The sequence below is a fragment of the Lycium ferocissimum genome, chromosome 1, assembly GCF_029784015.1.
Source record: "Lycium ferocissimum isolate CSIRO_LF1 chromosome 1, AGI_CSIRO_Lferr_CH_V1, whole genome shotgun sequence".
Classification (NCBI taxonomy): domain Eukaryota; kingdom Viridiplantae; phylum Streptophyta; class Magnoliopsida; order Solanales; family Solanaceae; genus Lycium; species Lycium ferocissimum.
Genome location: NC_081342.1, coordinates 11,289,152 through 11,301,049, shown reverse-complemented (window position 1 = coordinate 11,301,049; position 11,898 = coordinate 11,289,152). Strand labels below are relative to the sequence as shown.

The 11,898-nt window shown below is 36.1% G+C and overlaps 2 protein-coding genes across 6 annotated transcripts; one reads left to right on the top strand and one right to left on the bottom strand.

Moving 5' to 3' along the window:
• Nucleotides 1–884: 884 nt before the first annotated feature.
• On the top strand, nt 885–3,058 carry LOC132047679 (large ribosomal subunit protein eL19y). Its single transcript, XM_059438691.1, has 5 exons — nt 885–1,009; nt 1,874–1,996; nt 2,298–2,611; nt 2,720–2,790; nt 2,868–3,058. The coding sequence occupies exons 1-5, from the start codon at nt 898–900 to the stop codon at nt 2,893–2,895; spliced, it is 648 nt and encodes a 215-aa protein (XP_059294674.1). The 5' UTR covers nt 885–897; the 3' UTR covers nt 2,896–3,058.
• Nucleotides 3,059–4,831: 1,773 nt separating this feature from the next.
• Nucleotides 4,832–11,809, bottom strand: LOC132047644 (probable ethylene response sensor 1). 5 transcript variants are annotated; one of them, XM_059438669.1, is made up of 6 exons: nt 11,590–11,809; nt 8,818–9,746; nt 6,390–6,758; nt 6,013–6,279; nt 5,454–5,581; nt 4,832–5,267 (listed from the first exon to the last, which is right to left on the bottom strand). In XM_059438669.1, exons 2-6 carry the CDS (start codon nt 9,724–9,726, stop codon nt 5,027–5,029), a joined length of 1,914 nt encoding a protein of 637 aa, XP_059294652.1. In that variant the 5' UTR covers nt 9,727–9,746; nt 11,590–11,809; the 3' UTR covers nt 4,832–5,026. The 5 variants fall into 5 exon arrangements, with proteins under 5 accessions (XP_059294652.1, XP_059294662.1, XP_059294667.1 ...); XM_059438679.1 differs by having other exon boundaries at nt 11,641–11,809; XM_059438684.1 differs by lacking the exon at nt 11,590–11,809 and adding an exon at nt 11,508–11,514.
• Between the last annotated feature and the right edge of the window lie 89 nt (nt 11,810–11,898).

Here is an 11,898-nt window from a genome sequence, read left to right as displayed (position 1 = left end):
ATTATACATATTTTGGGATAACTTTTATAGGTTCAAAATGTTTGAATGGGTTGTTGGGTTAGCGCCTGAGAATAGTTTGTGCCGAAATGACAAATCGTGATATTAAGCCCAAACTTGGGCTAAACAAATTCCTAATGGCTAGGCAGTGTTCTTTTCCCTTAAAAATGATCCTTCAATTTGTCTTTTTTTGTTTTTTTTTGTTTTTTTGTGCGGATTGCCTTTCAAAAGCACTAGTCTTTAATTTTGGTTCCTCAAATTGGTGGTTTTTAATTTTTGTCTTTCGCCTAATACCCCTCTACCTCAGGCAGAATTTTGAATGCAAAACTCTACCTGCATGCAGAGTTTCACATGCAAAACTCTGCCTTAAGGGAGAGTTAACTCTGCTTGAAGGCAAAAATCTACCCGATCAGCAGAGTTTGACTGCTAAGATAGAGTTTCAAACTCCGCTTGAGAGTTTGCAGGCACATCTCTGTCTTGTGAATCCAAACTCTACCTTGCGATTTTTTTTTTATAAATTTTAACTGAGCGGAGATTCAAACCCAAAATCAAAAAATTCTAACGAAAGACAAAAATTAAAGAGCACCAATTTAATGGATAAAAATTAAAGACCACCCCAAAATAAGGGAATCCTGCGAATTGGCCTCAGTTTGTCGTAAAGAAGTATGGGCTTGGCCCAATCTAGCTTGTAGGCCCATTTGACTCGAGTTTGTAGCCCAAGACACTAATCAACATGGGCCATGAGTAACAAAGTTTTATTATTAAGAAAAAAACTAAGCCCTATCCAAAACCCTAGGTCATTCATCTGGTGGCTAAATATAAAAGTCTTATCTAAAGCAGCACTTTTGTTTTCATCAGCTACACAAAGAGAGAGGGAGGTTGTGAGGGAGAGAGACAAAAATGGTGTCACTAAAATTACAGAAGCGGCTAGCCGCCAGTGTACTCAAGTGTGGTAGAGGAAAAGTATGGCTTGACCCCAATGAAGGCAATGAAATCTCCATGGCCAACTCCAGTATGTTTAATCTTTTTTTCTCTATCTATATATAGATATATATATTTACTTGGGGTTCCTTTTTATTATGTTTATTTAAGATCTGTTGTGGGTTTTGTTTGTTTTAGGTTATTTTCACTATACCCTTTATGTTTTCTTGGATTTTGTATTACTTGTTTACTATAGCTGTTTTCTTCATAACATTAAGAGCTTGTGATTGTTAGATATGGATAGGTTATGTAAGAAATGATTTTTTTTTTTCAAGCTGTAGTTAATAGAATAGTTGCCATTCTTATATACTAATTTTGTTTTTATAACTTGGAGATTTTTTATTGTGAACTGTGTTTTAAAAGTTATAGTACAATGGAAGAAAGGATCCATAGAGGCAATCTGAACTAGTTGAGACCAAATTAGCTATTGAACTACAGATAGATTTAAAGAATTGTTAATTCCCTTGATGGTGAATTATATAACAGTTTAATGAAATAGACCTGAAATAGAGTGTTAAGAGTATAGAGGATTTGTATAGCTATTGTAAATAGAAATTGGATTTAGGGTAATTGAAAGATTAATTGATAAGTTAGAATTATGGTCATATGAGTACTTAACAGGGTTAAGTTTTCCAATGTGTGGGAATTGAAATTATTTGCTTCTTCTTCATGGTCTAGCAGACATGAACTAACGGTCTTAAAACAAGAAAAAGATTGAATATATAGCTTGAGCTTAGCTGGTGTTTGAGCTCTTTTATCCACTTCTCGGTATTTCCTAGCATTTACATTGATAGACCTGAGATGGCTCTACCAAAGGAAGCTTTTTACTTGCTTTCTATCTCGGTCTCTACACAAATTGGTTGCCTCTAATCCTCGTCGTTTGCAATGAGTGCAGGACAAAACATCAGAAAGTTGGTGAAGGATGGTTTCATCATCAGGAAACCAACCAAAATTCACTCACGATCTCGTGCCCGCAGAATGAAGGAAGCTAAAAGGAAGGGCCGTCACTCTGGATACGGTACCTCCTAATCTTGACATTGGTTACTTGATTAAGTAATGTTTTCTGGTAGAAATGCTTCTCTGAATATTATCGTGCAAGTGCTGTTTGAAATTTAATTTGTGTGTTCCATGATACTTCAAACTGAAAATTGATTTATGAAATCAACCTACTAGTGTAGGTTTGGTTGGGAAAAATGGCTGAGATTTGTTTTGTAGGCATTCATAAAATTAAAAAAAGAAATACACTACCAGTTTCTCCCAAAAAAAAAAAAAATTGTTTGGAGGCACTACTCGATACTCAATATGAAATCTTTTTTCAGGTAAGCGTAAGGGTACCAGGGAGGCTAGGTTGCCCACAAAGGTGCTGTGGATGAGGAGGATGAGAGTCCTCAGGCGTTTGCTTCGCAAGTACAGGGAGTCCAAGAAGATTGACAAGCACATGTACCATGACATGTACATGAAGGTGAAGGGTAATGTTTTCAAGAACAAGCGTGTGCTCATGGAAAACATTCACAAAACAAAGGCTGAGAAGGCTAGGGAGAAGACCTTGTCTGACCAATTTGAGGCCAGGAGGGCAAAGAACAAGGCAAGCAGGGAAAGAAAGTTCGCCAGGAGGGAGGAACGATTGGCTCAGGTAACAACTGGGATTTCATACGCAATTCATGTTCCTAGCTGTCAGCAGAACTTTTGACTATTCACAATAGCACTAAATGATATTGAACTCGTTTTTTCTAATTCACAGGGACCAGGAGAGAGGCCAGTACAACCTGCAGCAGCACCAGCAGCTGCAGCACCCCCAGCCCAGACTGCCCAGTAAGTTTATCACTAACTTGCTGTAAGTTTGTCAAGGGCATTAAAACAAAATCTGATGAATATTGTCCTTGCTGCAGGGGAGGATCTAAGAAGTCAAAGAAGTGAGGATGGCGGACTGTAAGGAGTCTTGGCTCTATATTTACTTTTTGTTCTTGTTAGTATGCCAGTTTAGTATCTTTGATATGTTCGGTTTTTGGTTCATGTACTTTAAGAAACGATGTTTTACGTACATGAAGTTGAATAGATGCTATGGAGTTTTGATACTTTATTCTCGGTGCACTCTCTATTTCATATTCAGTTATGCATTGGCCCGCATGTCATTCTCTGCATCAGATGGAATGCACTAGGTGACTCGGATAATTCTCAACAAATTTATGCTGCTCTATTGCTTACATATGTGTTCCGAGTTTTTGGAATTAAAATGTCGTTCTCTCATTATGAATGTTGCTTAGAACGTCTGATTGAACATGAAGCTATGAACTGTACATTGTGCTTACTTCAAAGGAAAACAGTAAAACGAAGTTTGTAAGAACTAGGAAGCATTTCTGGATCGTAAAGTTTTATTCTACGTTAGCTGATGAACTGTACATTGTGCTTACTTCAAAGGAAAACAGTAAAACGAAGTTTGTAAGAACTAGGAAGCATTTCTGGATCGTAAAGTTTTGTTCTACGTTAGCTGATCTTTAATCCCCTGAACTAATTAGAGGACTGCTAATTACCATTATCATGCATGGTACATTCACTTTGGTGTCACTTCAAATCCATTTGGTAGCTTGATAAGAGACGGGTTAGGTATGTATTAATTTCTGTATTAACTTATACAATGTTTGGTAGCTAGTAAAGAAACATTTATTCATGTATTAATTTCTGAGTACTTATACCGCGTTTGGTAGCTAGTTAGGAATAAGTTATTCATGTATAAAATTAGTATAATGTTTGATTTGCAATTTTAGAAGCCCTCATAACTGATGCATGTATAAGCTATGAGGGATTTTATGTATTATTTTATGAAGGGTTGAAGATGGGTAACTAATACATGAATAAAAAGTTGAAATGACAATATTACCCTTATCATTCCTGCTTAAATACTTTCATTTTCTAAACCACATTTTTATATAGTTTTTTAATATAATATTTTTCAAATAAATAATATTTTAATTTAATTGTAAGCAAATTAATTTTAAGAAGTATATAATATTTATTAATTTTTAATATAACAAATCAACATCCAAAGAAATAATTTGTGCATAACTAACACCTGCATAATCCTAATTAGCTACCAAACAACCCCTTAGTGTTTAGATTTCCACCCTATAAATGTAATTTAAACTATTTAACAAGTAGCTCAGCTTTATTTCAGGTTACCGACTTGCGCTTAAATAGAGAATTATCCATAATTGTTTCTCAAATAACTTTATTGTACAGTTATTTTAAGTAGTGGAAAAATTGATGCAAGTTCATCTGGCCCCTTGGTACTCAAAGAACATAGTCGAACTTAGTGCTCATATGACCTTGTAATCTCAGTTCGAATTAGTATTCACAAGGATATAGTTTGAAGCAATCCGTTTGGTGTCTCGTCAAATAACTTCTCGACACGATTGAGAACGGAATAGAATTTGCCGAAGTTTTTTGTGAACACTTGAAATTATTCTTAGTAAGTTTTCTTCTTTCTTCCTTTTTTTTTTTTGGGACATGTAGACTTGCTATAAATTTTGTCGATAAAACTTTTCCATCATGATCTTCTTCAGCGATTTAAGATTGTCATTAAGGTCAGTTCAGAATTGATTCAAGGAAAGAAAAATGTCTCCTATGATGTATAATATTTGACTCCGAACGAGTGCCAACATATGATTATTCCTCGTATATTGTCCCAAAGAAATTTTACATTTGACAATTTCGTTTTCGACTTCGCAAGAGACATGTTCCTTCACAAAAGGGACTGGCCTACCAACTGTTAACCAGCACTGCATCACAATCCCGCGAGCTATTGCAGTTTTTGTCCAGAAGTAAATACTCCTACGAGCATTGCAGGCCTATCATATTTTTGTCTAAAGCTCGCTATAAAAGTTAAATAGTGACACTTTCAAGATGGTGCAATGTTTAGTCCTCACTTTTTAAGTCACTGAATTAAGTTAGTTACAAGACACTGCCATTGGAGCATACAAAACAGTGAAGAAATCTCAAATTCACAAGTCCTGGTCTTCTGTACTATCATGTCCCGAATGTTTGTTGTCATTTACAAACTTCTTTGATAGCGTTGAGCGGTCACAGCCATCCCACCTTCCTCTCCACGGAACTGTCTATACCTGAAGAGATCATCACTACCTTTGTTCAGCCTGCCTCTAGGGACCATAGGTAGCATTGGCAATGCATTTGGATGGTTGCAGACTCCAAGTTTAACTACGAACGTGACAGTGGTTCCTTTTCCTAGGCCCTCACTTTCAACCCAAATGTTACCTTTCATAAGTTGAATAAATCTGCATCCATCCGTTTCAAATGTCAAATGAGTGCATGAATAATGCGACCCAAGGCACACGAGAGCACACAGAACAAGATATAAATAAGGCACTGTACCACAGAGATAAATGAGGATGTCTTGTAGAAGCCTTTATAATATGGACACTGAAAAAATTATGCTTCCAAATTTAAAACTTGAAACATACCGTCTGCAAATGGCGAGCCCTAGACCTTCCCCTCCAGTACTTTGACTTGATGTAGTTCGTGCCTCTGCGAATTTGGTGAATACTAGCGGGATATCTTGTGGGCTAATGCCACACCCAGAATCTCTAACCTGCAAGAACATAATCTCAACAAGATTAATTTCATGCGAATGATATAAATCTCTATTTCTAATTAAAATTCCACACAAGATGAAATAAACAATCTAGAACTGCAAAGTAATATGGAAAGAAGACCTTCCACCAAACCTCCCACAACCGTAAAAGTAACTGAAACCAAAAGGAGAATCTGTCCTGCAGGACAGGAACTATCCGAAGGAAAAAGGAAGTGCATATATCTTCACATTTAATAGAAAGATTTAGCCATCAAAGAAGGTTTCAACTCGATTCCTAATTCTTTGCTGGCTTTGGAAAAGAGAACACATTTTTCCCCATACGAGCCAACAAACAACCTCTTGGAACTGCATGCATTTGTATGCATACTCGTTTCCTCAAGAAACATGGTACAACAATTAAGCCATGATAGAGGATAGAAGTGCTCAACCTGGACGCGCAAATAAAACTGGCCGTCACTTGGCATAGGGAACATTTCAGAAGGATGAGAATCTCTCGCGTACTCTGGTTTTGCAACTGAAGCCTCAATTGAAATATGACCTTCTTTAGTGAACTTCACAGCATTTCCCGCCACGTTTAAGAGAGTTTGAATAAGGCGTTTTGCATCCCCCACAGCAAGAATAGGTAAATCCAGAGCCAAAGCAAGAGTTATAGATAATTTCTTCAAAGATGCAATTGGCTTTATCAAATTAACGGCCTGCATATCAATGTAAAGAACGAATTCATGTACCTGTTTACTAAAAGCAAATCAACATGCTACTGGTGTGTGGCTGTATGCTAGGTATGCATAGGTTTATGGTCATTTACCTCTCTTAAGAGTCCATGAAGATTGAATGTTCCATCTTCTAATTCAAGAATACCATCTTCAAGTCTGGAAAGATCTAGCACATCATTAATCAGTGTTGCCAGAAGATTGCTACTCTTCAATATGGTCTCGATCATAACCCTCTGCTCTGGAGTTAAGTCTGTTTCTAAAAGCAGAGAGCACAGAGCAATAACTGCATGCATAGGTGTTCTCATTTCATGGTTCATCACAGCAAGGAAATCGTTACGTGCATGGATGGCCGTCTCTGCTTCTTGTCGAGCTACATCCAGAGCAATATTCTGATCCATGAGCTGATCATGGGCTCGCACGGACTCTTCTAAAATTGCAGCATGTGAAAGAGCGACAGCGACCTGATAAGCAATTGCACATAAAATGACAAAATTCTAATACAAAAATGAAATGGAAAAGATCTACTTTGTGTTCTTGAGAAAATAATATATAGCAGCCTTTTTCTATTAGGGTTGCTAGTAAGCGATTGCTCTTAAAATGAGAGAATTCCAATTCAAAACTAAATTGGACTAGTTCTAATTTGTGTTATGGAGTAGACGACATAAAGCAGCCTTCTTCTATTAGGGTTGCTAGGACAAAAGTAACTACAGAAAGCAAAACAGAAAACAAGGGCAATGATTGGACATGAAAACCAGTATAAATATAATAATGGAGTAGAATCCAATTGACCAAAGACAGCGGCTATTTCTGCACCTAAACATCCCTATCCACACTGCAATTAACGCATTTATCTGTGTAGACAAATCACCCGTGATGATCACAGAGAGAAATAATCCTTCTTAGGTTGCAATTCTACGCTCCACTATTCCTTTCTGTTCCAAATAAATTAAAAGAAGGTAAGTAAAATAATAAGCTCATATCTTACCTCACTAAATCTCTTCTTTCCGTCTTCTTTCTCTCTTTCATCTCTTTCTCTGTAGCAGAAACCATGACTATTGTATGTGACTATCTTTAATGATTTATTTACAGGCAACACTATTCAGACCATACACGTTTATTCGGGTACATTAACGAAGAAACTTCTTTTTGGTAAATATCAATAAATTGGAAGGTGGTGCATTTACCTATTCATTCTATTTTTATTTTGTTTTGATAAGGTAAGGTAAATTTACCTATTCATGTGGATGCTTCAGCAATAAGTTTCAGGTCATAAGGCTTCCAACACTAGAATTTAATTGTCATACCTATGTTGCTCGGACTAATCAAAATCTATGCCACATCCATGTCGTGTATATCTATGTTGCTCAGACTTTTGGGATCCACACCAGATTTGGTCAACTTACCTTGGGTGCTTTGACTACATCTATGACCGAAAAGTATAGATTGATTAGGAAATTGGTTTGCCTTTTCGGTTTATGTCATATATATATATATATATATAAAGTATGAAAAAGCTTTGCTATACTGGCAAGGGTTGCTGAGTTGGTTCAGCGAGTGGTTTCCCACAGGGGAGACCTGATCGATTCCCCTCGCCGACAACCTTCTCAGTCTAAGCTGGTCGCACTGGGCTTGCCTAGTGCAGTTACATCTCCTGTGTGGTTTGCAGGCTATTGCACTAGGAGCAAGAATTACCTAGAGCGCACCCAAAGGGTAGCGGTTGCGAGTTCCCTATTTTACAACAAAAAAAAAAAAAAAAAAAAATTCTATTACACGAGATATCTTATGATTAGTGTTAGGTGCTTATAAGGAAATAAATTTTGTTAGTTTTAGTTCAATAACTTTGATTAATCAAAATATATCTTTATTTGTCGTAATATACATTTATTAGCCGTATCCCAACACCCGTATCCACACTTGCATCCATACCCTCGAATCCTAAAATTTATGTGATAGAAGAATTTGCCCTTTAGATCCGTATCAGATACCCACAGCCGGTCCGAACAACAATGGACATAACCATACCAAAAAGATTATGGGAAAAGAATTGCAAAAGGAGAAAATCACGGAGCTAATCAAGAAGCTACACATAATCTATATGCTCTCATTGGAAAGTAATAGTTACCAGCACTGTGCATCTAGCATTATAAGTTTATAACAAACCATTTAGACGAGAATAATATAGCCCAAGCTAGTTAAATACATTAGAGCGAATGTGGATAAGTGTATCTTGAAGTGGAAATAGCTGCTCCGGTACATAAAGTACTAACACTTTAGGAGCAAAATGGAGTAGTCATGCAAAACCTTCATCTTTTCCCATTTTGCAGTGGTCATTTGTCTTGATTCAGAAAAAAATGAGAACTTCCATTTGCTAATAACTAATGCATGCAGAGTAGTGTGAAAAGGCCATTTCTATTTTAGAAAATACTGAACTCTCTACACATCATTGACCTAATAATAACCCTGGAAATTTGCCATTTTTAACTAGTGATTAATAAGATAAAGGAAGTTAGTAATTAGAACCTGATCTGCGACAACTTGCACAAGTTCTAACTCATGATCACGCCACTTTCTTAGGCCATTCATCGGGAGGACCAGAACCATCACCGCGTAACTTCTGGCAGACAGTTCAGGCCAGTCATTAATGTGAAAGTTTGAGAGGTGTAAAAGTGGTACACGAACAGCAACTACTTCTGGTGGAATATATCTAACACCAGTATTCCTCATCCTTGCCAACGGATTCGTATGTGGAATCTGTATTGCTCCAGGGCTATTAAAAATCTCGTTGATAATAGGAAGATTAACGGGTACGGTAGATCCCAGAGGTATTATATTGTTCAGATTATGGGAAAGTTGCAAATTCAGGCCTCCTTGGCATGGCATCCACAATGCACATTCTTCCAGGTCTAAGGTCCTACCTAGCTCCACAAGAGTAGTCTTCAAGATTGTGTGTCTGTCGAGTGTGCTTCTTATCTCATGAGTCAACATCCTGACATGTCTCCCAGTTTCTTCTTGTCTTTTTATTAGGCCCATTTCCTTGTCAAGCTCTTCAGCTCGAGCTTTCAAGAACAATTCTCGTGTTCTAACACTTAGCAAATCAGGAATAATGTGAACAAGCATCAAAGCTGTGATACAGGACACAGCAGCTGTTAACATTTTTGCTATGGTCATAACTACAGCGACTGTCTTAGAGTGTATAAAGAATGTCCACAAGCTAATAAAATGTGTTGCTCCACAGAGAATAATAAAAGCACCAAATTGCATGAGGACCCATCTGTACGGGAAGCATGCAGATCTGTAGACAAAATAAATAAGCTCCATCGGAATGGAAAAGTAGGCGACTGCAATGAAGAAATCTGCGAGGTATTGGTATTTAACTAGCAGGTCATCGTGTGGCAGTAGAGACTCAATGCAATCACATGATTCCAACATCTCGTTTCGTCCCAAAGAATCTGAAAAGCAAAGAATTAGGAATGTATCTTCAAAAATGGGAAAACACATAATAACGACAAAAACAAAAAACGCATAGGTCATTGTCCACGACATCTTTATCATGCAGTGCACCCATTTGCGTATAGCAGCTCGATGGAAAAAATAATGAATAAAGAGACATTAATAGATGTAACAAATTAGCAGCGGACTAACATTTGTCGGTTATCGCTTTTCCGGGTATACAAGTATTCCTGATCACTGCAACCTAAAGACTGATCTGTGTCTTTTATATTACCAGTGGTTAGCAGTTTAAGGAAAGAATTAGAAGCTTCCAACGCCGTCACAGTTATTCTGAAATACTATAAGATATTTTTTGATCTTCTGAAGGAAGGAATAATTTATTTGAATTCTTTTTTTACAATATCCAGGAGTTCATAGTAGTACAGAAGGAATTGCAGGAGAACGAATAACGACAAATTGAGTAGAGCGTGGTGTTTCTCCAACTACAATCTATTTTTAGTTGTTCGCTATCTTAGTGGATTTCTCCAGAGGGAATGTTCCTCCATAATTATGGTATTCACCTTCATTTCCATCATTAAACATCTACACTACCAAGCCAAAAAGAGAAAAAAAAACAAGGCAAGAAAAGAAAGAAAAAGAGCTATAAGACCTTTTTTTCCCTGAACTCTCCGAAAAGCATACCACTTTATTTTCTGATATTAATCTGTTAAGTGATAAATGTGGTCTTTTTCAACCTCCATGAGGCTATAAGGTTATACATCTAAAAGATTTTGGATCCATGTCAATACAAATTTACACTCAATTTCAATTTTCTCTACAGTAATAGAGAGGCACTTATCCTTCTCCCTAATCAAAACTAGCAACTTTGAAGGAATTTATTCACTAATAGCAAAACCCTAGTACAATCAAGTTCATTTATATTTTGTGCTAATCTCTGACATAACTAGCCCCCAAATTTACAATGCAAAATCTAACGACGCCCAAAAAAACCTTAAACATTGAAAATAAAGCTACAATTGACAGTTCAATATCGAATTCCATTTTTTTTTTTTTTTAGCAACTTGGAAGGGATTTATGCACTTAAATACATCAAGCATAGCAAGTATATCAGCAATATATCACCACAAATAAAATCAAGTTCAGTTTTAGTTTGTGTTAATCTCTGCCTAATCAACCCACAGATTTACAATGCAAAACCTAAAAGACGCCCAAAAAAAAAACTTTAAATATTGAAAATAAAGTTAGAATTTACAGTTCAATATCGAATTCCATACAACAAAAACTTAAAATCACGCCATAGAAAAACATAGATGACAGATAACTTAAATACTTCAAGCATAGCAAGTTATTCAACAATATATTACCACAATCAATATTTTTTTTTTGGTTTATTTATTTTCTGCTAATCTCGTACATAAACCCCACAGATTTACAATGCAAAACCTAAAAGACACCCCAAAAAATCTTTAAATATTGAAAATAAAACTACAATTTACAGTTCAGTATCGAATTCTATTTAACAAAATTAAAATCATGCCTTAGAAAAACATAGATAATAGATAACTTAAATACTTCAAGCATAGCAAGTTATTCATCAATATATCACCACAAAAAAAAAAAAAAAAAAAAAAAAGGATCATGAGAAAAACCAGTTTAATCTCGAATTTTTTTTCTGAAAATTCAGCAAATTACTCCTTTAAGATGCTATATTTGTTGCTGTGACACATATATACTGTCTCGCAACGCATTTTCATTTTTACCTGCGATATGAAATCAGATCAGTTACAAGCAACGGAGAAAACAATGGGATAGCAAGACGAACAAATCTGTGAATGAAATTACCGTTTCGATATAATAAATACAAAACAGGAAAATGCGATCCCAGTATCTCACTTCAACTAAACTGCTTCATGTATCTGTGTGCTTTGTTTGTACATCAATTTGACCTGTCATTGTGGATGTCGTTATGTGATATTTTTTTATTTTTTTTTGGGTTGTTTGATAATTCGGTGATTTTATTTTTGGAAATTGAATTTTGATTTTTGAGAGGTGATTATTGAGAAGAGTGTCTCAACTAAAAGTGCAAGTAAAGTGGAGGGAAGTAATTAAGACTTAAGAGAGGAAAAAAAGACTTATACCCCTCTCATAGGA

Bases quoted from the DNA above. Each gene is read 5' to 3' on its own strand.
- LOC132047644 (XM_059438664.1), bottom strand. From the start codon at position 9,849: ATGATAAAGATGTCGTGGACAATGACCTATGCGTTTTTTGTTTTTGTC. The intron at 6,280-6,389 runs GTAAATGACCAT...ATTGATATGCAG, and splicing joins TTCATGGACTCTTAAGAGAG to GCCGTTAATTTGATAAAGCC. The intron at 5,582-6,012 runs GTTGAGCACTTC...ATGTTCTTGCAG, and splicing joins AGTTTTATTTGCGCGTCCAG to GTTAGAGATTCTGGGTGTGG.
- LOC132047679 (XM_059438691.1), top strand. From the start codon at position 898: ATGGTGTCACTAAAATTACAGAAGCGGCTAGCCGCCAGTGTACTCAAG. The intron at 1,010-1,873 runs GTATGTTTAATC...CAATGAGTGCAG, and splicing joins AATCTCCATGGCCAACTCCA to GACAAAACATCAGAAAGTTG. The intron at 2,612-2,719 runs GTAACAACTGGG...TCTAATTCACAG, and splicing joins GGGAGGAACGATTGGCTCAG to GGACCAGGAGAGAGGCCAGT.